Source organism: Hyperoodon ampullatus, assembly GCF_949752795.1.
Source record: "Hyperoodon ampullatus genome assembly, chromosome: 12".
NCBI classification, from domain to species: domain Eukaryota; kingdom Metazoa; phylum Chordata; class Mammalia; order Artiodactyla; family Ziphiidae; genus Hyperoodon; species Hyperoodon ampullatus.
In genome coordinates, this window is record NC_136925.1 from 55367891 (window position 1) to 55393785 (window position 25895).

Sequence of the window (25895 nt, forward strand, 5' to 3'; positions counted from 1 at the left end):
TAGAAACTGAGTCCTTTTTATTAAGATACACAACTTCATAAGAAAAATACTTTTACCTCTCAAATGTAAAAGCCTCCCACCCCCCACATTAAAATCTTTCTGCACAGGTGTGACACGTACAACAGCTGCTGGCTCAACAGATGAATGGGTTCTGCTTGGATGCACTTTGAAGTCTCCCCCAACTAAGATGACTCCAGGTACTCCAAAGCTACGTCGTAGCAGAAACGGTACTGCTCCTGAAAGATGTTAAAACAAAAGGGTGGAGCAAAGTTAAGAAAAAGGAGAAGAATGGAGAATAATAGCTATCAAATGAATACTTGCATTCAATTTAGATTTTTCAAGAATTACAGTTTTTTTTTCTATATACAAGTTTAACATCTAGGCATGCATATTTTACATTTGAGTCTAATGATTGCTGTTTAAGAAAAAGGAACTTGATGTAAAAAGATATGTTGTCTTTGCCTCATATTTTATATCAAATTAAAAAAATCTTCAGTATTATCTGATTATAATAGTAATACCTGATCAGTACAGAAAAATTTCCAAGTATAGAAAAAGATAATCAGAAAAAGTTTCTATAAATCTGTTATCAGAAACAACTGTTTAAAATACTACCTTAGTGTTAATTCAGTCCATTTTTATGCATGGTTGAAATAATAAATACTTTAGAATAAATATTAATTGCTTATCTATGTTTGGGGATATAACTTTATATTTTATTTTCTGTTGTTTAGCATTGTTATGTATCCTTTTCTTATGTTATTTAACACCTCTTTTAATACTTCATAAAAGTCTAATATGTGGATTGACTATAATATTGCATTTATGTTTTTCTTTACTATAAATAGTCCTAGAGTGAACATGCAAATATATTTCTCCTCACTTCAGATACTTTCCTTAGTGGTATTAAAAAAAGCCAGTCATTTCAGACTGCCACTCAACAATTCCAAATTCTTAATTTCTTCTTCCAGTTTTACTGAGATATAATTGACATATAGCACTGTATGTTTAAGGTGTATGGCATAACGATTTGACTTACATACGTGAACATCCAAAATCTTAATTTTTTTTTTTTTTTTTTTTTTTGCGGTACGCGGGCCTCTCACTGTTGCTGCCTCTCCCGTTGCGGAGCACAGGCTCCGGACGCGCAGGCTCAGCGGCCATGGCTCACGGGTCCAGCCACTCCGCGGCACGTGGGATCTTCCCGAACCGGGGCACAAACCCACGTCCCCTGCATCGGCAGGCGGACTCTCAAAAACTGCGCCACCAGGGAAGCCCCATATTCTTAATTTTTGACACAGTTTTTGGTCTATCAGGGAATTTAAGTAAAATTTTCAAAAATGGTTAGTGGTTCTTAAATTTTTTTGAGCTTACTTTTACCAGAAAAATTTATTTCTTCTGCCTTTATTTATTTAAGACAACTTGGTTAACAAAAATTTTTTGAGTTAAAACTGCCTTTCCTCTCAGTCCATCTGTGTGTCACTCCATTATGAAGAATTTAGAAAAATTCAGACTGCATTACAAATTATTACTTGCAATATGTATTAAAATCTTCCCAATTCAGTCCAAGTGGGTAAAATTCAGGCTGAATTAGAGAACAATCTAAAACGCATATTATTTCAAAAGAGAACTTCCAGGTGTCTCCAGCAATAAATGAGGGAAATAAAAACTTTCCCCAAGAGGTCTTTATCAATCCTACCCTAATTATCAAGTAGCTGTGATTTAAATTAGCCTACCACTGTGGCAAGTGCATCTCAAGAACCAAAAAGTGCTTGGGAACTGTTACATCTCTTTAATCAGTCTCTAGCAATTTGGTTTACTCTCTAAATTTTCTTACCAAACTCATCAGTTCAATTCAACAGCACACTGAACTAATCATTAACCTTGATTAAACACAAATTGGGTGTGTAGTCAGGATTCATGGGACATGAATGTAAAGGTAAATAGTAACTTTTAAGAAGGTTCTAGAATGGCAGAGTTTAATCATAGACCTTTTTTTTTAAGGAACAGTGAGAAATCAGAGTTAAATTTGGAAGTATGATTTGAATGCTGCGGCCAGAAGTGATCTTATTGATGATTTTGGAAGATTTGATCTGAGAGATAGAGGCAGAGTTTACATTAAAAACTCTTCAGACAGCAGAGAGTGTAAAGACCTAACCATTACCCGCCCATTTTGTAAAAAGACCTCAGAGTTCTACCTCAAAATTCCCTCAAATCTATACCCCCCTTCCTCCAGCTCCATTGCCAACACCCCAGTCAAAGCCAGTATCATCTTATTGGGACAACAGCAATACCTAAGGTATGAGCTGCAGTAGAGGGGCTTTGAGGACTTGTAGAAGGGAAGAAGTCTGTGACCGTTCTTCAAAGTGCAACAGCATAAATGTAACTCTTCAGATTTTGTCTCAGGAAGCAATGCACCTCTTGTGTGAACAATCCATGAGCAGGAAGTGGTGAAAATACTTTAAAGGTTTATTGAATTCTCACTTTTGTTATCTGATCATCTTGATAAATGTAGGGCAAGCAACAATGATGTCTTGGTTTTTCTGGTTTACTTTTCTGTGAGCATAAACTACACAGCTGCCCCTGACCTTATCCTGCCATGCACATATGTGTAACCCACAGCCATCACTTTAGAAGTCGAATATGCTAGAGAAGTTAACTTTCTTCCTCTGCATACAGCTTCAACCAGACGAGCTCCTACATACACCTACCTCCCTACTCTTATTTTGTAATCTGTGTTGTGATTTTGTGAGCCCTGGCTAATTCAAATAATATCAATGAACTACGTTCTAAAATTGGTAAAGCTGAAAACTGTCAATGGAGATAGTTTAAAAAATTATAATTTGACCAGCAATGAAGAATTATAGATAATGACTAAAATAAATTTCATTTGCCCTTTAAAAACACTGGGTGTCTAAAGTGCTAGATGCAGGGCTTCCCTGGTGGTGCAGTGGCTGAGAATCTGCCTGCCAATGCAGGGCACACAGGTTTGATCCCTGGCCCGGGAAGATCCCATATGCTGTGGAGCAACTAAGCCCGTGCACCACAACGACTGAGCCTTTGCTCTAGAGCCTGCGAGCCACAACTACTGAGCCCGCATGTTGCAGCTACTAAAGCCTGCACGCCTAGAGTCTGTGCTCTGCAATAAGAGAAGCCACCGCAATGAGAAGCCCACGCACCGTGATGAAGAATAGCTCCCACTTGCTGCAACTAGAGAAAGCCTGTGCGCAGCAACGAAGACCCAACACAGCCAAAAATAAATTAAAAAAACAAAGAAACAAACAAAAAAAAACTGATATAAAAAGTGCTAGATGCAACCTATGAGTATATCCCTCAAAATGTTTTACCAGTTATCTCAATATTGTTTAAGAAATAAAAATAAACAAGAATAAAACCTAGATAGCAGGATTTTCTTATTATAGAACCATTTAACAAATTTTACTGTAGCAAATATCTATTGCTCAAAAGAAACAAACAAAAATCCTATACATTTCCCAAGTTAAATGAAAGTAGTTTTCTTCATCATGAGCAGTTTAGGCAATATGTGATTACGTTTATGTGGGTAAAGAGGGATACTTGGCAATTCATCAATTAGGCAGGAAAGTCCCCACAAAGACACATTTATACATATGATTCACTATGTGTGTATCAAGTCAAATCAACAAGTAGGTATATGATTGACTAATATCTACCCTCCCTTCTGTGTACAAGACTGTGACTCACCGGGGCTTCCACCATGTTTGGCTTGCTGTTCCTTAGCGTCTTGACCGCATGGAACACATCGACAACATTTTGCCGTTTCACCATTTCAACAACGATGCCTATAGCACAGAACATGCCACTTCGCCCACCACCATTTCTAAAAGCAAAGAAAGCAAAGGCATTTTAGATTGAAGCTTTTGGTGACTATAGGTCACACAATCATGTTTGGGAAAAGAAAACATTATCTTTTTAATTTTTTCCCTTTGTGTTTTAATTTTGCTTCACATGTGTGCATATATGTGTAGAGAGCAGAAAGGAAAGACCCTTGAGGATGACATTAACTCAGTAGCTTATACTTAGGGACATGTTACAGCCATAGATGGCTGCAACCTAGATACTTTGAGATTTTGATAGATTTGTACACAGTGTAAATCAGAAAAGTTATTCAGAGTAGTGTTCAAAAGAGTTTAAACTATATAATAACTATACAATAATCAATTTAAAAAATACAAAAGTTGAAGTTAGTAGTGAATTATAGAATCAAGAAACAGGAAGATTGTTTCAAAAGAATATCTCGTTAAGGTCTGTAAGATGGGAGTTGGTTACTCTTTAACATAGAAAACGTGAAGGCTAATGAGGAAATGACCACCAAGGCCCCCCAAATGGCCAAGCCAAGACGCCACACTCACAGGCAGTGGATGATCGTTCGGCCCTCCCCGTCCTCGCATTCCTCCTGCCATTTTTCCACCTGCAGTATCAGCTTCAAAAATGACCGTTTGGAGCCAGGCACTTCTCGATGAGAAGCCCATCCTAGATACTGAAACTGCTGTACCATCAGATAACCTTCCTGTGGCTGCAGAGGGAAAAGTATTTTTATGTAAATAAGTTGGGGCTAGAATTTTTACTAAAAAGTAAAAGGTTCATATCAATTTACACCATGACATAAATGACACTGACAATGGACTGAATCTAGCTGATTCAAGTCCAAAATATGTACATACCAGTGCAGAAACATTCTAAGTTACATGAGAATTATCCGTTATACAAGCTTCTCCATCATGCTCCATATCCAATAATCAATTCCTATGTTTATACTTCTTAAATAACTTTCAAATTCACCTCCTCTTTATTGCCACTGACATCTTTGCACTCTCAATCACAAATCATAATAATCACTTCTTAGTTGATCTCCCTGAACAAACTTTGATCTCCTTTCAAACCATTCTTACTGAAGGCATCATGATTATTTTTAAATGCAAATATGATCCTGTCACTTCCTGATTTAATGGCTTCCAAATGATCTTAGCATAAAACCCAAATTTGCTGCCATGGCTTAAAAATACCTATATGATAAGGCTCTACCTCTTTCTCTAACTTCCCTTTATTCGAACAACCTATTCAAGTTCTAGACACATTAGCCTTCTCTTAATCTATTTATCAAGTCATTTCTTGCCTTGGGAACTTTGCACATACTCTCTCCTTCGCCTTGAACATCTCCTTCTTGCTTGCTTTTCTCAGTCCCAAACAGAGTGATCAACTTGTCTTGGGTTTGCCTTGGACTTTTCTGGTCTTTGCACTAAAATTCATGTGTTCTAGGAAACCTCCCTGTCCTGTGTAAACCAAGGTAGCTGGATATCCCATGGCCAAAGAGCTCCTACAAATTTGTCAAATTTTGACTTAAATATCACTGCCTCAAAGAAGTCTTCTCTGATCACCCAGCTATGTCAGATCACCCAAATCCTCTGTATTTTGTACTTTTTCTCTGTAAAATTTCATTTATTTGTAAATGATTATATAAGTTGTTTAATGTTTGTCTTCCCTGATAAAATACAAATTCTTTAAGGACAAGAAAATCTCTTTTTCCCTTAAAATCTCTATCCCTAGAACTTAGCAAAATACTTTCCGAAGAACAGTATTGTTGAATGAATGAATCAAGACCTTGAACCTTCATATGAAAATGTAAGGAAGAATTTGTAATGCACAAGTGAGCCATATCATAAGGTATCAGATCTGAAGCTTCACATGGCAAGGGCTCATGTATCTTTCAGTAGGACAAGGAACTATCTAGTATAACACCCAACCTCTAGTTGGTGCATACTAAATATTTGGTGAGGTGAATGATATTAAATAATGAGAATGGGAACAGAGAGAAAAATCACGCACTAATAAGGACCAGAATACCAAATATAGAGGAAGATAAATATGCTGACCAAAAAAAAATGTAACGCAAATTTCAGTTCCTATTCCTAGAATGTTTTTCATATAAACAGCTCAATTAACAGACAGGTCTTACTTTCTTAGTTTAGCAGCTACGGTTTCTCAGCTAAAATATTACTGGAACCATAATGTAACAGATGTGCAGACATAATGAGATTCCTTTAAATTAACATCTAAGATATGCATGAATATTATGACATGATTGAAGTTATCCTTTTTTTCTCCACTGAAATGAGCAATAGAATTGGATATGAATTTCTTCTCTACTTATACACAAACAGACTTATTAACCAGAAACACATATAGCCATTTTGATGTGAGAAACACTGAAACATGACAATTCTAATCACACACTTAAAACAAGACATATACATAGAATTGCTGCTCTAAAAAAGAGTAACCTAGCTCTTTAAAAAGACCATAATTCCATGAAGTTACTACTGTTTTCTTTTCAAACTCTGCTTGCTATGTGGTTATATAATCTAAACAGTTTTTATTAGTACTTTTTGGTTTTTTGAAGGAGAGACCCCACACAATTTGTCACTGATGGCAAAACACATGAAGTGTCAAGGAAAGAAAGACTTCTGAAGGACACAGTTGCTACTTAGCTGCTGGGAAAAGGCACAGTGGTAGCAGCACTGGATCTAGCTATAGATTTGGGCAAAGCCAGATGCTGGGACATTTAGAAAGATGAAACTGTAGGGCTTCCCTGGTGGCGCAGTGGTTGAGAGTCCGCCTGCCGATGCAGGGGACATGGGTTCGTGCCCCAGTCCGGGAGGGTCCCACATGCTGCGGAGTGGCTAGGCCCGTGAGCCATGGCCGCTGAGCCTGCGCATCTGGAGCCTGTGCTCCGCAACGGGGGAGGCCACAACAGTGAGAGGCCCGCGTACCGCAAAAAAAAAAAAAAAAAGAAAGATGAAATTGTAGATGAGTTGTAGGAGGAGAATCAGTGATGGCTGTGATTTACCTTTTCCTTCATGCCTGGGGCCCTCTCTTATAAGCAGAACTGGAATAGTGACATGGAACCCTTCTATAATGGCTAGTCCGACATACCACTTCCTCCTGTCATCAGTATTATATTCTTATTTTTCAGTTGCACGCCTCTTCTGGGTTGGATTATCAATGCTAATAAAACATGTAGTCAACCTCGAGATAAGTCTATTTATACTCAGGGGCCAGGCACAGACAATCAAACTCACTTGAACCTAGGAATCTGAATTTAGATTTCCATATAGAATACAATAGGCTAGTAACTGACCAGGAAACCTAGCTTCCAGCATTTCTGCTTTCCTGTTTTTAGAATGCATTTTTATTCTAGTGCTAAGGCATAAGATGATTACTAGCTTTGGGAATGATTATATAATGCTTATTAGCTTATTAATTTTACTCTCTCTTTTGTCTGAATGGAAATATACCCCATCATGATTATGGTCACCTGGTTCTGGATCAGCTCAGTTAAAATCATTAATGACTTACTCTTGTTAGATTGCATATCCTAAAAATCCGGTTTATCACATCACAGTCCATTGAACAAGACATACATTCCACTTGGATAGGGCCATATCGTAGCATCCCTTCTTCTGGCCAGTACTGAGGGCAGCCCTAGATGATGAATGTTTTGAAAGAAAAAGAAAATAAGCATTATTTTTTCTAAATAGGGTAGTATAAAGCAGATTTTACCATTTTATTACTACCTTATTAAGTTGTGCGTAAGTACAAAAAGCAACCTATAACCATTAACCTGGGACAAGTCGACTTCATTTAACATCACAATGGAGGTACAGCCATAATCATACACTAATCTCCAGAAGTCTTTCACAGTGTTTGGCAGAGGGTACTGTGTGACGATGAAAGCAGCTGGTTGCCTGTAGCTCTGTGAAAAAACAAGGTAGATGGGGAAACATAAGAACTTCAAATGAATAATTAGTTGTACAAACAGATTCAGTACACTTCAATGCAGGGCCAGTAAGACACAACAGCTTCATATGGAGATGGAGCCAGCCTGCTGCTTAAGCCATGGAATAACAGATTTGGACCACTGCAATATACTGCAACTAGTCATCAGTCAATCTGTTGTATGACTTTGATGCCTCAGCAGTAATTTAAGCCAAGAATTTGTTTTATTTTGTTGATAAAAGTAAATATAGCACAAATACCAAAAAAAAAAAAAAAAGAAAAGAAACTTCTTGAGGCTAACATCCTTCATGAGGTACCTGTTGGGCTGTTTCAGTCTTCCAAAGTCTAAGAGGTTAAAGGCATAAAATTCCCTGGCATGTGTGTGTGTCTCCGTGTATCTATCTATGTCTATCTGCTATCAGCTGTGAATGGAACTGTTTGGCTCTCCTCCACTCCAAATAAGAAAAACACGTGTGCCTCAAACTCATGTGCTTTTATATTATATCGACATTATCAACACATCTTGTAGGCAATCCACTTTCCATAGTTTTCTGGGCATTTCTAATGTATATCAATGATCAGAATGATGGTTTCAATCATTTAAGATTTTTCAAGTGCCAAAGAGTAAAACCAATGCATTTCCTGGGCCCACATAAGAGGGAATGTCTCCTTGTTTACCAAATGCCCCTTGATTGGGACACAGCACATTATCTCTTTCCAGAAGGAGAGGATAGGCTCATCTGGCCAATCTGTCATTCTACAGACTAATGATCTGCACTAAAAAAGAAATATATATTTCTATGAACTAAACTAATGATTTGTAAAAATATAACTAGACAGTTGCCTGAGATGGATTTCTTTAATGCTGATAAAAATTGTCAGTAATCTCCTAACTCATTTGTATCATACTACTCTTTAAGTCCTTCAAGTGTCTTAAACCAGTGTAGAAATTGACCTTTAAACTTCATAGATCCTATCACCATTTGGGAAATGCTGCTAACCATAGTGTTTCACTCCATGGAAGACTTCAGGATAAATCTGAGGAGATAGTAATTCACCGGCTGCTTCTATATGACCTTAAGACCTCACAAAGTCACACCCACAGTTGGGGTGAGTACCCTCCTAAAGAGAGTATGAAAGCTCATGGCAAAGGATCAGAAGAAAGAAGTAAGCTTCCCTTCCAATTAAACGTCTGCTCCATGGGAAAGTAAGTCAAGGAAGGCTAAAAGGCTTTTATTCCTTTTTTGAGTCACAGGGGAGGGGAGATAGATGAGGAGCAGATGATGTGAGAGAAGACTGAAGATTTCCTTTTCCCTTCCTCTCTAAGTGCAAGAGCACATCTAAAGCTTTGAAATCGCAGGATCCTTGGCCTTACCTCCTAATTCTTCACAGGCGTGGCGTAGGGTATATGACCCTTACGACGTGGGTAGAGGGCAGGGGAAAGTGGGGAGTGTTGACCAGTGAGCCCACTCTTATTAGCCAAACCGAACCAAAATTTCTGAAGCCCTAACCACACTACTAAATCCACAGGGCAGTTTCAACTACAAAATATATCTGTGTTGAATCACAGGGAATTAAACAGAGAATAAGAACAGGTAGAATACAAGCTTCAGTCTTCATATTGACTAGAAAACAATCTGAAAATTAGGAAAATATTTGAAAGAAACGCCAAAGACAAAAAATGCCTCAAACACATGCCTCATCAGTATTCTTTCCTAATATTTTCTTTTTCCCTTTTTCACTCGGCCTTTTTTCATCCAAATCTAAACTGGCTCAGAAACAAAAAGTTCTGTGTGTTTTCTCTGTATTTAGTATGTTTGCCTTTCCAGACAATTAAATTTGGAAGAAAAAGTACAGTGAGGATCCAATGTGATTTCAGGAGATATGAGTAATGACTAGGCAAGACTCTGGTCACAGCAGGAGTGGCATCTTTCTCCTTGAGCTTGCCTTTAAACTATTCTGCGCTGTAGAATAAAAAAGATCAAAGCAACTGGGTCAAAGTTAGAATTGGAATGTGGGCTTTTCTAAGTCTCTACTATCAGAAGCTAATTTTGGATACACAATAGGAGCAATTACTTAGAAAGCTTCATTATTAGTCACCCAGGAGTGAAACCTGACTTCTGATTTCTCCTTACTACAGTTCCATAACCTAAAGGGCAAAAACTAGAGATGTTTATGAATGAAGGTGATAAACTAAAAGGATTCTGAACTTGAAACCCTTCTTACTTCTTCCCAAGGTAAGCAAAACAAGGAGACCAAAGACATTTAAAATTCTCTTTCCATATTGTTCTGTCTATGGGACGCTAACATGCTGAGTACATGCTCTACCATCTACAGTGTGAAGATTGGGGTGGGGTAAGAGAGTTCCTTCATTATGATCAATGTGTTAACATGATATCTTCCATGCCTTCCTTAGTTATTTATATCTAGTCTCTATTCATTAATAACCTACATACAAGTTAGCTATAAATTATTGGAACATTAAATGTCAGAGATAAAAATTTCCAAACTAACACAATTTCAGTAGAATATGGCATTCTGTGATTTTAAAACTTCGAAACAGATAAGCATGATTCTCTTTCCTGAAAATAATTAGGATAAAAACTATCACCTGTAGATATTTCTTGTACAGAAATTTTATAATAATTGACAACCAAGTGCCAAACTTATAGTCAAGTCTAAAATTTATAGTGCCTAAGAATCACTGGAAGGGAAATTCAAAGTCATTCTCCAAAAAAAAATTCGTATTTCAATGAAAGTTTCCAATTTTCCTTTTTAGGCCATTTAAATTTTCTTGAAAAGAGAACTAGCCAGTGTTCATCAATTTTGCAGCTTTTCATGACACTTTACACTAACAAAGAGAGCAGTCTCTTACGTCCATAAGAGCAGCATTGATGTAGTTACTACTCTCCCCATCAATTGTAATTAAAAAAGGCAGACATCTGTCAGGTGGCAGCATGTCCATGAAACGGTTCTTGTCATGGTTCCTTGGCAGGCAAGCTATACTGCAGTCCTCAGCTTGTAGTCGAGGGGTGACTGAATTCAAGGTCTGAAAAGAAAAGGGAACCCAGGTTAAAAGACAGTGACCCATTTAATAGCATAACACAGATCTATCAAGCATTTAGGAGGCCAAGTAGAATGTGAAGGATTTGTGCAAGCCAATGGCATTTGCCACGATGACACGCTGATAGACTTTGTAGTTAAAGCTAATGAAGCCAGAGAAGTGACAAAGAAACAATACACACATTGTACAATGGGCCTCTTCTTAAAAGGGAAAGGGATACTAAACAACACAGCAACCTGCAAAATGTATTGCCTAACCAAAGAAAATGCAATCAGAGTGGCCCTTGATGATGACCCATCATAAAGTTATCATTTGTAATAACATTTTAATATGCCATATTTGAAGACATGCTATTGCATGTTGGAAAGAGCACTGGGCAAAGAATCAAAGTATTAGGTTTCTAGAGTTATTCTTGACTTCACAGTCACATAGCTTTAGGGGTGTTTTAAGGGCAATGAAAACATTGGGGATTATTTAGAGATGATATTTAGCACAAACTCTAGCTATTATTATTAATGTTCTTGATCTCACATTGTGAGTAACACAGAAGGTTAAAATCCATAAGACTGCATTTGGAAAAAGGTTGTAAACACACCCAAATTACCACTAAATTTGACTTTTATGATACCTTTTCCCACACTTTTCCCTGAGTCTGAACTCATTTGCCCTTCAAGATACAGCAGATATGAGCTCATTAACACAAAAGTGACTGCATAATACGTATAATGAAACAGACGGGTATTATATTATACTTAAAGTAGGGTCAAAGGTTATAAGTTTGATTTGAAAGATGTTTCTTAGAAGAATTAAGACTGCCCAGAACAAATTGTAATAAGTTGTTCATAAAAGAGGCTGTAGAAATAGTAAATACCTGGAATTCATCTTTGAGATGTGAAGAGTTTGTCTGGGAGTCTATTCTAATCATATCAAAATATGCAGCTTTAAATTCACAGACAGGTATGGCAGTTTCTCCACATAAGCAGGCTTCTAAAATGGCATCATGAATAAAAATGTACTGTTCCTATCAAAAGAAAGAAAAGGAAAAATTTCATAATATTTAATATAAATGTTCTTTCATCAAAGCATTTTTTCTATATGACTTGATGAGCTAATATCGATTTTATGTGAAAAACACCTAGTATTTAGTTTGTTAAATTTTGGAAAGCAAACAACATAAAAAAGCCACTAGAGGTTAATCAGCAATCAACACACCTCTGTCTGGACCATATTGATACGACGAGATCTTAAGGCTTTGACACAGTTGTAGATGTCAACAACACCCTCTCTTTCAGCCATGTCCAGCATGATGTCAATCACAATGTAACAACCAGTTCGTCCAGCACCAGCACTGAAAAATAAACAGATCTAAAGAACTACAGGAAGCATGTCTATGAAAATTGAAAGATCCTTCCAATTTTCAAATAAGTGGAATCAAACTGATTTAACAAAGTATAAGACATAATTTGTACTTACTGTGTAAATGCTTATTAATGAACAAATAACTTCATGTAGAGTAATCTACTTTTGTGTAAACTGAGGATTGGAACAAATGAAAAGATACAAGCTTTGCAAATCAAACTCTGTTTTGAAAATAATGTATATGTGTCACTCAAGTTCCATAGCTCTCTTACAGTCTTCACTTTACATAAATTTCAAGCTCATAGAATTGATCAAGGAGTGGATTCGTGCCTTAAACTTTCACCTGAGACTGAGAGACTCACACTCACATAGTTGTGGGCACTCGGGCAAAATGCAGGAATGCTGTCTTAGTCAGACAGACTCTTGTCAAGGCAAAAGAACATTAATTCCAAAACCTTTAAATGGAAAATCTGAGGAGTCACAATTCAGGGGAAGTGTTATTAGTGAGGGTGGGGAAGAAAATGGCGGTTATCAATGGGGAGAAGACCAACAGTAAAAAGAATATTTGAACGGTGATCCAAAGAGAAAACGAAAATGAATTGTGAGGTATGAAATATAATTCTTAACAGGTCACAAAGATGCCACCATCTTACTGTATTTAATTCAGTAGTTGAATCATAATTCACTATTGATTATTTTACCCACTGGAAATATTTCTACAAGTACTTCTCCAATTATATATAGAAGTCAATGGAGCAAACAAGATATAGTTGGGATTTTTACAGGAAATTCACTTTGTAGTTAGCTTCCTCTTTTCCATAAATTCAGATACCCAAGTGTAAGTAGAAAATGACACTTCTGTTTCAAGAGAGTATCTGAGAATCTTGGAGCACTTCTGAAGCAAGCAATTCATAGGAAAGTAAACCTCTATGATAAGTCAGGACACCCCATAATTGAAAACCCATTTATCTCATTTTCTAAATGCATAGATAGACTATTAACATTATGTCTTTGTTGTCCAGATTTGGTCATTTCTCTTAAGCTTACTGTTATTTAAGAAATTTAAGTAAAAGGTATTGTGGCTATCTCTATTTTTTTTTTGCCTACCATCTTCTCAATCACTGTTCCCAGGGTGTGAGACAAGAAAGTAATTGAAGAGTACATCAGATTTCTTGAGGAGGAATGAACAGATTTTTTTTGCAAGGTACACAGTATCTGATCCTAATGGGACACCTTACTTTTATTGTATTCTCTGTGCTTTATTTTTCCCCTTTTATACATGGTCATTTGACTACTGAATAGTCTGGATTTTCAGAAAGAAAAAAAATGCTTAAGCACAACCTATTATGTAGCTTGGAAGGGATAGTATTTGAGAATAGTGTGCAGCATTTAGGAAAAGCTTTACAGATTCAGTACATATTTTTCTGTTCGTATCTCAAAATGAGGCCATGTAATTTGCTTTTAGTGTCTCTGAATGCTTGTTTTAAGAGAAGTTTCTAATCAGAAGAAAGTCTGGATAATCAGATTTTTCTGGCATATATTTGCTGGATTTTACTGATGTAGTCTTCAAGGTTCTCTGATGGATGGCTTTAAAAAAAATCTTAAGTAGCTGTTTTACAGCACAAATTCTTGCAATTTAAACCATTTAATAACTCTGTATGCCTCAAATTTAGTTTTTTTAATTCTTAGAAGCTTTATTCATACTAACCAAAAATTGGCACCAAAGCCAATATTCATCAACAGGAAAATGGATAAACAAATTGTGATATATGTCCATAAAATAGAATACTATTTAGCAGTAAAAGGAAATAAACTACTGATAAAAGCAACACACTGGATGAATCTCGAAAACATTAAGTTGATCAAAAGAAGCCAGACGCAAAGAAGACATAAGTATGATTCTATATATGTGAAGTTCAAGGCCTGGCAAAGCAAGTCTGTGGTGATAGAAATCAGAATAATGGTTGCTTCTATGTGGGAAGGACAATAAACTGGAAAGGGTATGAGAAAACTCTTTTAGCAATGATGGAATTATTATCTTTTTTTTTCCACACACATACACTGTATCTTATTTTTACCAAATTTAGTTTTAAAAGCTAGGATTCTATTGGGAATTTACTAGATAGGCAAGAAATCTCTACCTTTACCTACCATTCCATAATATAATATGGGATTTGCAAAAGTGATTAAAAAAAAAAAAACACCACAACACACACACAGATGTTGCCACTAAAAGGCAGAGTTTCTACACTCGCAATTATAGACAATACTACACACATTACGATGAATATATTTATTTCTGAAGTTTCTATTTTATATCTTTCTTAGAGTTAACTTTTATTTTATTACTGTTTTACCTTATCTGTAATACATGAAAGCTGAAACCTTGTAAGCCAGCGGTCCCCAACATTTTTGGCACCAGGGACCGGTTTTGTGGAAGACAATTTTTCCACAGCCGGCAGTCGGGGGTTGGGGGTGGGTAGGGGGATGGTTCAGGCAGTAACGCGAGCGCTGGGGAGCAATGGGGAGCTGCAGATGAAGCTTCGCTCTCCCTCTCTCTCTCTCTCTCTCCCGCCGCTCACCTCTCGCCCTGCGGCCCAGTACCCGCCCAGGGGGTGGGGACGCCTGTTGTCAGTATGCCTTCGTTTTTGTGCTTACAAGCCTTGTCTGGATATTTTTTAAAAGCTGGCTGCACACAGTCAATGCCATTTGGACTACCACTTACCTGCAATGCACAACGATGGGGCCAGCGCTGGGAGGGTTGGAGAACTTGACCCGCCGGATAAAGGAAAGAAGGCCTGTAGCATGGTAGGGTACTCCATGGTCAGGCCAGCCAGTGAAATGGAACTGTTTAACTTCACGCATCTCACTGTATCCCCTCTGTGCAAACATGTAAAGAAGTGTTTTCAAAAGGACCAAAATAGAGCCATTAAAGACAACCACAAGTACTAGACCTGATTGACAATGAAAAAAGTGAGAAATTTATCAAAGACCATGCTTTTTCTGAAAAAGGGTGCTGACATGGCCTAGGAACTTACCTTTATTGTCAGACAACTGCCAAAGAAAGAAAATTAGAAGTCTTGCTCAGTTCTATAAGTCTGGGTAAATTTTATTTACCTTGACAGTCTGTTCCTTACTTGGAATGACAACACATAAAATGATTAGGGGAAAAGGAAGAAATGGGAAGTTAAAATGCTGCCCTACTGACCCAACGCACTGAGTTCTCAAGTGGTGTATAAAAGCAACTTTCTACTTCTCACCTCACAAAGAGATTTTGATGCCTTGCTTATCCATGTTGAAAATAGTTTTGAAGCATAGCGTGTAGGGATTTTCCAGAACAGTACTACTCTAGATTGGTTTGTAAAAATATACAGACAGCTAAACTGTTCTTTGGGCAGACTATTTTTCTAAACTCTGTGAAATAATTCAGCACACAGAGGATTATTTATGGCAACAAAAATACAAAATGAAAGAAGCAAAGCATCCATTGTTGTGTCTCTCTCCTGTTGGGTTAATTTAAGAGAACCCTTTCAATACACATTTCAAAGCTCTTCCCTTCCTTCCCCCCCACCCCTTCCTTTTTTGTTAAAAGAAGCCTGTACATTGTAGTAGCAGTGTTTGGAGAATACAGATCAAATGCTGCATAATTTATTTTTAAGAATCCACATTTGTAGCCCCCCAAACCTCCCTATGATCCATATATTTCCAACTCTACTGTGGAAATATCTGTGAATCTCAGTCTCACTTGTTCCTCAGAAAAGGTGGGAAAATTGCATGAAATAAATGAACTAAATTGAGAAAGTTTATCTTTAGATTCCATCTTTTTTTTTTTTTTTTTTGCGGTATGCGGGCCTCTCACTGTTGTGGCCTCTCCTGTTGTGGAGCACAGGCTCCGGACGCGCAGGCTCAGCGGCCATGGCTCACGGGCCCAGCCGCTCCGCGGCATGTGGGATCCTCCCAGACCGGGGCACGAACCCGTGTCCCCTGCATCGGCAGGCGGACTCTCAACCACTGTGCCACCAGGGAAGCCCTAGATTCCATCTTAAACAGACTAATACCACCGAAACCTTGGAAACCAGTGATCATATCTTATAATTCTTTTTCTTTCCCATTCCTAGTACAATACCATACACAAAGCAGGGCTCAACAAATAAGTAAAATAGTGATAGTGATAAACATCACCATGGAATTGTGCAAATAAAATCACTTTCTTAACTACTTTTCAAGTCAGCTCCAGTGAGGAAGTCCATAAATTATTCAAAGATCTGACTTTAGACAATCACTTCATCTCCTCTGCATTGATCCTTTTGCTGGAGTTGCTGTAAGGACCTCGCTCTTTTTAGAAAATTTTAATATCTGGCAATGCATGTTCCCTTATTGTTCATTTTACTTAAATATTCCTGAGTAATTTTCAAATATGTGATGTAAAAAAAAAATCACTCTTTTCAGTGTTTTTTCTAAATAACAAGAAAATAAATTAAAAATAAAACCCCAATAATGTTACAATGTTAACAATGTTAGCAAGTCTCCTTATTTTTCTAATATAATTAGAGTATGACTATAAATGTCTTTTAAATAAAATTAAGTGCATTACAATATCTATTAATAAAATCATATGGTTTTGCTCCTGTAATGCACTGAAATAATGAAATATCCTGCTCGATTTCCTACCACAGTTGTAAAATCCTTGCATTCTTAAAAAACAATCATGAAAGATCATGTTGTGATCTTTTCTTAATTCACTGCTGCATTCAAATTTTCAGCATGATCTTGAATGAAATTGGTCTGCAATGTATGTGTGTGTACATACTTGAGAAAGGGAGAGAGAGACTGAAAAAGAGAGAGAGACAGAGAGAAGAGCTTGAGAGAGTCCTATTTCTATGTGGTTCTGTTATCACAGTTATGCTAGTCTTTAAAATACATTTAGTTGGTTTTAATGATTTTCTATGGCCTAAATAGTTTGATTAACTTAGGCATTAGCTATTCATTAGTTATTCTTTAAAGGTTAAAGAAACCTCAATTATGAAACCATAATACAATTTTAGTGGCAAATTTTAACACTCATTCTATTTTCTTTTACTATCTGTTCAGATTCCTAACTCTCTTTGAGTCAAATTTTGGAAATTATTATTTGCTAGAATATCAGTGTACCTAGACTAAAATCTGTCTCCAAGTTCACACGTACTATTTTTTATAATTTTCCTAATAGCACTGTAACTGTAGTTATACACCATTTGTGTTGTCTAATGTTGCATATTTTGTTTTGATTGTTCTTCATTTGGAATTGACAAGTGGTTTAGTTACTTTATTCCTCTTTTCAAGGAAATAGCTCTTTGATTAAATTTATTCTTTTCTGTTTGTGTTTCGGTTTTATATTTAATTTTTCCTTTGTTTTATTGACTTTTTTCCTGATTTTCTAATTTTATGAATTTTCACAAGATTTTAGACTGCCTTTCAAAATAGAAATCATTTTTGAGTATATATTTTTCTCATAAGATAACTTGTGGGAAATTTTGACGTGAAATCGTTTATCTTTACAATATAATTTTAGTTTTAAGGCTATAGTTCAAAGATTATTCAAAAGAGGCTTTGGTGATTTCTGAGCCTAATTTGGGGGATCATTGGTCAGTGATTTGTTTTTATTTTCCATTGGATTTTGGAAACGTCTTGAATTTCTGTTATATATTCAGATTTCCTTTATAACTAAGTACATGATTGATTTTTTATAAAACTTTAATGTACTTACAAGAAGAATGTACATTCCAAATTCTCTCTTTCCATAATAATGGGATCTAGCTATTCATTAAATCATGCTTGATGGTTCTTTTCTTGAAATCTCCTATATCTTTGCTTATTTTTTTCTACTTGATTTGTCTAGGAAATTTTCATACATACTTTATAGTTGTGATCATCATAATTATGTTGTTCTGTATGATGGTACTTTCTATTTAATATTTCCCCTAATTATTTTTTATGATGGTAAAATTACTTATAAATATCATTTGTAAAGATGTATGATCTGGTATTTCCAGATCATAGATGTATAATTTAACTATCTATTGTGGACAGTTATGGTTATCTATAATTTTCTATGACTATATATGAGTCATTGTATTTTAAATAATTTTTTTAGGATAGATTCATAGAAGGTAAGTTTCTTGGTCAAAGGACATCAATATTTTAAAGTTCTGTAGATACACTGCTTTACTGATTTACAGAGGGTTTATGTCAATTTAAGTATGATCAGCTACATATGAAAATATCTGTCTCACCATATCCTTAAAATCAATGAGGATTATAATTCTTTTTTTAAAAGTTCTGGCTGATTTGAAAGTACAAAATGGTATATCATGAGGTTAAACATTTTCAATAGGCAGCTTAGCAGTTTTTTTTGGGGGGGGATTCTATTGTTTCCTTTCTATTTATATTAATGCTATGAATTAAGAATATTAAATAATCACAGATTTTTTTTGTTGTGTGTGCATCTTTTAATTAAAAATTTTTTGATACAGATAATTTTACACTTTTGTGTGGTCAAATTTATTAAACTTTTCTGCAACAATGTATGTTATTGCTCCTACGTCTTACTTCAGTCTACTTACACTGCCCACTCTGCTTCAGTCTTTCTGATCCTGTTAAAAAAAAGTCAGATCATGTTACTCCTGGGCTTAAACCCTCCAATGGCTGGCTACTTTTACCTTTAATACAAACTAAAATCATCATAGTAGCTCATAAGGGCTCACTTATCTGGCTCTGTTATTTCTCTAACTTTATCTCATATTTCTTTCCCCTTCACTTACCCATCTCTGAATACCCTAGACTCCTGGCTGTTTCTCATGGTGACAGGAATATCATGCCTTTAGGTCTCTGAAATGACTCTTCCCTCCATCAGGAATATTCTGCCTGGGACAACTTCCCTGGGATATAATCCTTCCCTGGGATATATAATAGTTATATCACTCACTCCCTCATTTCCTTCAAGCCTTTACTCATGTTACTTTCTCAACAACTCCTTTCCTGATCATTCTGTTAAAACTGTAGGCCATTCCCTCCTCTACCTCAGCAATTTTCCCTACTTCTATTCCCAACATTATTTTTCTCCATGGTACTTTTCAAAGTATATGATGTATTTGTTTATTTGTTAATTTTTAATGTCTTTCTCCCCTCAACAGACTATAAGCTCCACAGAGCAGGGATTTAATATGTGTCTCAAGATTTAGAAACATGCCCAGCACATGTTATGCTCTCAAATAAATATCTGTGGAATGAATGAATGAATAGATTTGATAGCATTATCAAGACAAATCTTAACATGGATTTTAAGAAAAAAAAAAAAAAACAGTTTCAATATACATATTTTTGTAGAACTTTAGGGTACTTACCCTTTCCAGGGTGAATGTCCTGACTACATATTCAGCAAGTGGTTCCATTTCTACACAAGTTACTTTGAAGTCACCATAAACTTCAGTATCATCAGGCCAATACTTATAGCACTTAACCTAAACAACAAAAAGTATATATAGGTGAACCTGAGTATATAATACACATTAACCAAGATGATTTAATTTCAGTGATAACTCTTCAGGTCACAATTAAAAGACAGTGTAAAAATCTATAAATGAGATAAAATAATCTGTTACACAATAAATAGAAAGATTTTGTGCAATTTCATAAAAACATACAAGCCTGATAATGCAATTAGATTCTAGTATAAAATCAAAGCTTATTTTATTTTATTATTTTATTTATTAAATAAGAAATAATTTGTCAGCAATCAAACACTCACTTAGGAGCACTAACTTGAAATGGTATGCCTAAGAATTTTTTTTCAAACAATTGAATGATATTCTATTTTAAGTGTGTTATGTTTTGCTATTCAACTTACAGTCATACTCTGTGACACACAGATTTTTTTGTGCCTCTTACCCGGCCAACTTCAACTAAATTTGTAACCATCACAATGCAGGCAGACTGCTCTTGCCAGATCATTCTCCAGAAATCATATACTGTTTCATGAACTGGGCCTATAAAAAAATAATTTGAATATTACGTTATCAGAGAAATTTTGTAATTATTAAGAAGTTTAGACAAGATAAAAAGCAATATAAACTAAATGACCCAAAGAAGAAAAATTAAAGGTCTAACACAAAATGTCACTAAAAGTACTTAAATTCAGTTCATATCTAAATTCACACTGAAGGCAAAAACAGAGGCATGTACAAGTTTGTTTGTTTCAGTTTGCCTTCTATGTTTTCAATTCAGAAGAAGAAATCACTAGTTTTTAGGGTACTTATATCTGTCTCTAAGTTATTTTAATGCATCTTCATGTACATGTCAAAATAGGAAGTCTTACACCACCATCAACCAAACAGCACATATTACCAATTAAATATACACACATCATTTATAAACAGTGCATGTTTAGGGGTTAATGAAGAACTATCATACATATAAGGACACATTCTAATCTTACACTATCATCTCTGAACTGCAAAAGCAGCTACTGGGCTCTACTCTACCCTATACCATGAAACCAGAATATTATTCAGCATGGATGATCTTTCTAACTTTAAAGAGTTTATAATTAAACTCAATTACACCAAAGATATGTGAAAAACACTCAGAAAATGACCTCTGTCAAAAGGGCAAATTAACTTTTGTTTTACTTTCCTCTTTTATAAAATAAGATGTGCAGATTTCTCTTCTGATGGTCAGTGGTCAGTTTGGGGAGATAACTAGAGTAGTTTTGGTGTTATTGTTAGTATATTTTTATTTCCCAGTGTGCCACTATAACAAGATTTCTTTACTGTCTTCTTATTTTCCACGAAGAATGAACTTGACTAAGTTCCCTTTAGCCCTTTGTTTTGTCTTAGTCTTGACTTTTAAAAAATTGTTGCAAGACAGTCCAGTATTTCATTATAGTAGTGTTGGTCTTGGGTACTATTACATGCCAGGCCGACAGACTCTGTTGCAAGAAAACAGGCACCTTACACAAGATGAGATCTAACTTGCTTTCATCAAAAAATAAGTAATTTCTCTGCCCATCCCTGTTGACTAGTGCTCTGGGACATCACGATACTAAGAACCAAATCTCAAAACTACCAGCAGCTTCTCTTTTACTTTTAATTAAAAAAATGAATCAAGGTTTAATTTATATACATTTTAAACAGAGAAAACAATTTGTATTATACAAATGAATAAAAAGCAGTGTTAAGCAGAAAAGCTGATCTTTTTTTTTTCAGTTAATTCAGATAAAATTACAAAAAAAATCACATGGATGATTTAAGCAAGTTTGGTTACTCTATTACATTTAAAAAGGCAAAGTTTTACCTTGAGTTGCAATGTAGTGGCTTGGTCTCTGGTAGCCCTAAAATAGGAGAACAAATTGGTCATCATTTTATATCAGTGTCAGAAATAAATGAATGAAGGCATAAAAAGATGAAGACAACCACCTGTTAAGATTAAGTTACAGTAAAAAGTCCAGAAATGAGTAGTGAACTCATAGTTCACTTCTCAAACCTAGGTTATCTGAAAGGTAAAAATAAAGCAAAAATTAAATATTTTAAGGACTCTGATTAAAATATATATTACATAATTGAGTTTTGTTTGCTAGGAAATAACTTCATAGATTTTGTTTGGTTTCACTAAAATGTTTATGCCTTCATGTTAATCTTTAGTCATTCATTCCTGGCAAAATTGTGTTCAAAAATATTAATTCTTATTTTATCATCCAAAAGTACAACACACTGCATTACAAATAGACAACGACATATTAGAACCATAAAAAAATAACAGAACATTCCAATGTTAGAGCTGGACAATGCATGTGTGCACCAAGTCAAAGTCCTGCTGAGATTTTTTAGAGAATATTTCTGTTCTATAATATGTTCAGGAATCTGCCAAAACTATTTTGTGTGTGCTGATAATATTAATTTACACACACATAATTATAGGTACACACATATATAGGGAAATAAATCTTTTAAAAAATGCATCTTATCCTGAACAAAAGGTTTAGTATTTTTTTCTTTCTTTTTATAGTGTGCCTTGAGTTCTATGTGGTTAAGCACTTAATATTGTTTCAATAAAGAAATTATTCCAGATAAGGGATAAGTTATTAGCTGCTTTCAACTGGTTTGAATTCCAAAAGAACATGAATAGCAAAAATGTTGGTGGTATAATAAGGTTAAGCTTTGTCTTTGTTGTGTCTTGAGCAAAGGGCTTTAGTAAGCCTGAGTTAGCAGACCATTTGGTCCTAACCAAAATATCCATAAGACATTTGGTCCATGTCAAGGTTCTTGATATTTACAGGATCCCTTGGTTGTGTCCAAAATGTCCATAAGACACTTAGTCTATGCTGAAAGGTCCTTAAAATTTGGTTCTATCTAAAATGTGCATGAGCTTACTAGGTCCATGCCAAATGGTTTTGGATGGTACCAAATATCAAGGGCTTTTGGCATGGACCAAATGTCTCCATGGACATTTTGGACAGGACGAAATATCAAGGACCATTTGGCATGGACCAAATGTCTTATGGATGTTTTGGATAGGACCAAATGTCCTGCCAGGGTCTTGGCAGAAAACCAAGGTTAAACTAAATAGGTAAGAACAAGTACAAATATGTCAGAGAACTGCTGATATTTTTATTCTAGAGAGTAGACCGTTAAGTTTAGTTTTCCATGTTGAGATGTCTGATAAATTCAAAATATTGAATGAGAGTAAAATGATGATCAGAAATTTAACCAATATACTCAGAGACTATACTTAATAAAATTCATTAATTCAAATATATAAATAATGACAATTCACAAAATAACAGTAAAACATGAGCTTAATAAATGTGATAAAAATTATTTCCTATTTATAGAAATTAGAAAAAGTTGGGTCCTCATTTTCATATCTTTTATATAACTAAAAATCTATCATATATGCTGCAATACTTGATATTTCTATCTTTTGCCTTACAATTAATGCATATTTAGAATTAATTAATTTCAGCATACCTAGGTTTGGATTATTTTTTTTAAAAAATAGCTTAAGTTTAATGAGTGCTTAATATGTGCTAGGCATTGTGCTAAATGCTCAACATGAATTACGTCATTTAATTCTCACAACAAAATGATGAGTTTAGTGGTATTATTATTACCCCTACTGTAAAGATGAGGAAACTGAGGCACAGAGAGATGAATCAACATTCTCACAATTTCCAGTGTGATTTTGAACCAGGAAGTATGAACAGAGCCTGTCCTTCTTATATGTAATGTAATATATTGCCTCCTTAATATTTTATTTTATTTGATAATTACTTTCCATTAAATAAAGAATTTACATGTAATATGTTTGTAACCAAAACTGAACAGCAGAATGTATGATCAAAACAAACTTTCATTTGTATGATTCAATATATATGTGTGATATGTGTATTTTACAAATGCAATTTAGTAATTATTTTGCCTAAGTAATTTCAATACTTTACAAACCAATACCACACAGCACAAAATAGTCTCCCTACCCATTTTTAACATCAGAAGTCAAATGTAAAAAAGTAAAATTTCAGAAACACTAATACACATCATACTATCCAGCTTCTCACATATGTTTGGGGAAGGGTAAGGAATAAAAACCAGAAACAGAAACCGTCAACAAATAAAACTCGAGTACATAATAAATTGTCAAAAGCTAAAAATGGTCCTGTTTTTCTAAACATAGAAAAGGGAAAGAGGTAAAATAGATCTTTACACATGTAAAGGAGTTACAAAAAAATGAACATAGGTACACCGTATGAGGCTAATTAGGGGAAGCATGCAGAGATAACTAGTAGTAAGCATTAGTAGTAACTGTAATTGAGCAGTTAACATTAAATATTTATAATAGGGTGCTGTTATTTACATATAGTGGTACTTACATCCCTGTACAGCCAAATCTACAGCCCAAACCAAAGTCAGGTGTGAAAGAAAGCACAACAACGTCAGTAAGTACTAGGACGTAGAACAAGGAAAAGTGTACAGTTTGTTCTTTATTTTAAAAAGCTAGCAATCGCTTTATAGGTAATAACAAGCAAAAAGATTTACATATATAAGCCAACAAATTGGGCATACTAAAGGATAAAAATACTTACATCTATATAGTTGGCATTAATGTAATCTGAAGAAGGATCATCCTCAACAGGTTGCAAAATTACTCTGGAGTGATCATCTAAATTTTTTAAAGGATAAAATAAAAGCTATTAAATTTTCCCCCTGTTCTGAACACAATGATCCTAGTAGAGACTTAAAATAATTCAGTGGTTAACAACTGATTATCCATAATATACTTTCAAAATTTCCTTGGATACCAGTCATTTGAAGAAATGCAAGAACTTTAATGAGCTCATTACTTATTACAATGATAATATTCTGTTAATAAAGCTTCAATGACTAGCATTTATAGTCAGGAAGCTTTTATGGGACATGATAATGTCTGATAAATTATCATTTGAGTCATAAATTTTTCTAAAGAACTGAACTTGCCTTATCTCCTAATTTCGCTTGTTAGGCATGATTCTATATGGGTGGGATCTTTTCTCCCAGTACTTTACAGCAAATGAGCCACAGAACTAGGGAGTGAATTTCGAACCCCTGCTCTCAACTTATTTTGTGAGAGTCACAGTTAAATTCTGATGTATTCAAAAGACAGTGTAAAATAATTTAAATTGAGAATAAAGTGGTCTAAGTAAATCAGCAGTTAGTTACAAGCTAAACTATCTGTTACTTTTCTTACTGCCCCTTTGGTTTCATATGACAATCAATTTATTTATCTCATGAATACATTGTAAAGACTTCATCAGGAGGAAGTCCCTTATGATAAGTAACATGGAACACCTGGGGTTCAGGCACTAGCTCCAAGAAAGGAAATATGGTATATGGAAAGAATAACACTCCCACCTTGAATATGTTTGGTGGAAGAGTTATAGCAACTTATCACTGAAAAAATCCCTCGTATTTGTTATTCTAATATTTTCAGCTGTTAATGACACCCCCATACATTTATGTGCAAACAAAAAATCAAGCGGCACATTATCTCCACAGGGTGAAGAGTCTGAGTCAATTAATTAATGAGGATGATGGCAATTTCTGAATCCCTCCCAATAGCCAATGCTGTTTTAATATTAAATAGATTATTTTATGAACAGATGTGTCACCCTCTGGGATTTTTTTAAAGTTTAAAACCATATAAGGAGGAATTGCAAATTACTCTTTATCTTCTACACACAGTATTTACATTCACCAAGAATTGTAAGAGAACTTACATGCTATAATGTTTCCATATCGGTTTTTTGCTCTATTTTGATCTTTTTTAGCTACATCCCAAGATGCTGACTGTCCTTCAAAGAAGCTCTAGAAAAAAAAAAAAAAAATTAACAAGCACACTGAATTTAATTCCTTATCTTGAGTCAGGTCTGTCTGTTCTGAAGACCAAAATAGTAAAAGCCATCTTCTCTGGGAGGAAGGGAATACTACAGCAGTAAACAAGTTCAATTTTCAGACCTCAAAGCTTGTTTGTTGGACTCCTACTTGTTCATCTTGGATTGGACTGAGTTCAAATTAAGGACAAGAAACAACTTTGGGGGAAAAAAAGGACCTTGAAAGTATTTCAAATTTAAGATCACTATAACTTT

The 25895-nt window shown here is 35.1% G+C and overlaps 1 protein-coding gene across 5 annotated transcripts in view; it reads right to left on the bottom strand.

Moving 5' to 3' along the window:
- PTPRK (protein tyrosine phosphatase receptor type K) overlaps positions 1-25895 on the bottom strand; it is a gene marked incomplete at its 3' end in the record, with an annotated part of 565453 nt that continues 539558 nt past the window's right edge. For 3 of the 5 annotated variants that reach the window (XM_079716965.1, XM_079716963.1, XM_079716961.1), the window contains 15 exons: positions 25527-25614; positions 24357-24433; positions 24144-24161; positions 21569-21605; positions 20165-20262; positions 19621-19737; positions 14964-15118; positions 12092-12227; positions 11751-11900; positions 10691-10864; positions 7661-7792; positions 7396-7521; positions 4392-4555; positions 3724-3859; positions 1-236 (listed from right to left, as the gene is read on the bottom strand). In XM_079716965.1, coding sequence (XP_079573091.1) covers positions 183-236; positions 3724-3859; positions 4392-4555; positions 7396-7521; positions 7661-7792; positions 10691-10864; positions 11751-11900; positions 12092-12227; positions 14964-15118; positions 19621-19737; positions 20165-20262; positions 21569-21605; positions 24144-24161; positions 24357-24433; positions 25527-25614 — 1662 coding nt within the window. The remainder of the gene's footprint in view (positions 237-3723; positions 3860-4391; positions 4556-7395; positions 7522-7660; positions 7793-10690; positions 10865-11750; positions 11901-12091; positions 12228-14963; positions 15119-19620; positions 19738-20164; positions 20263-21568; positions 21606-24143; positions 24162-24356; positions 24434-25526; positions 25615-25895) is intronic. The other 2 variants (XM_079716964.1, XM_079716962.1) reach the window with 1 other exon arrangement.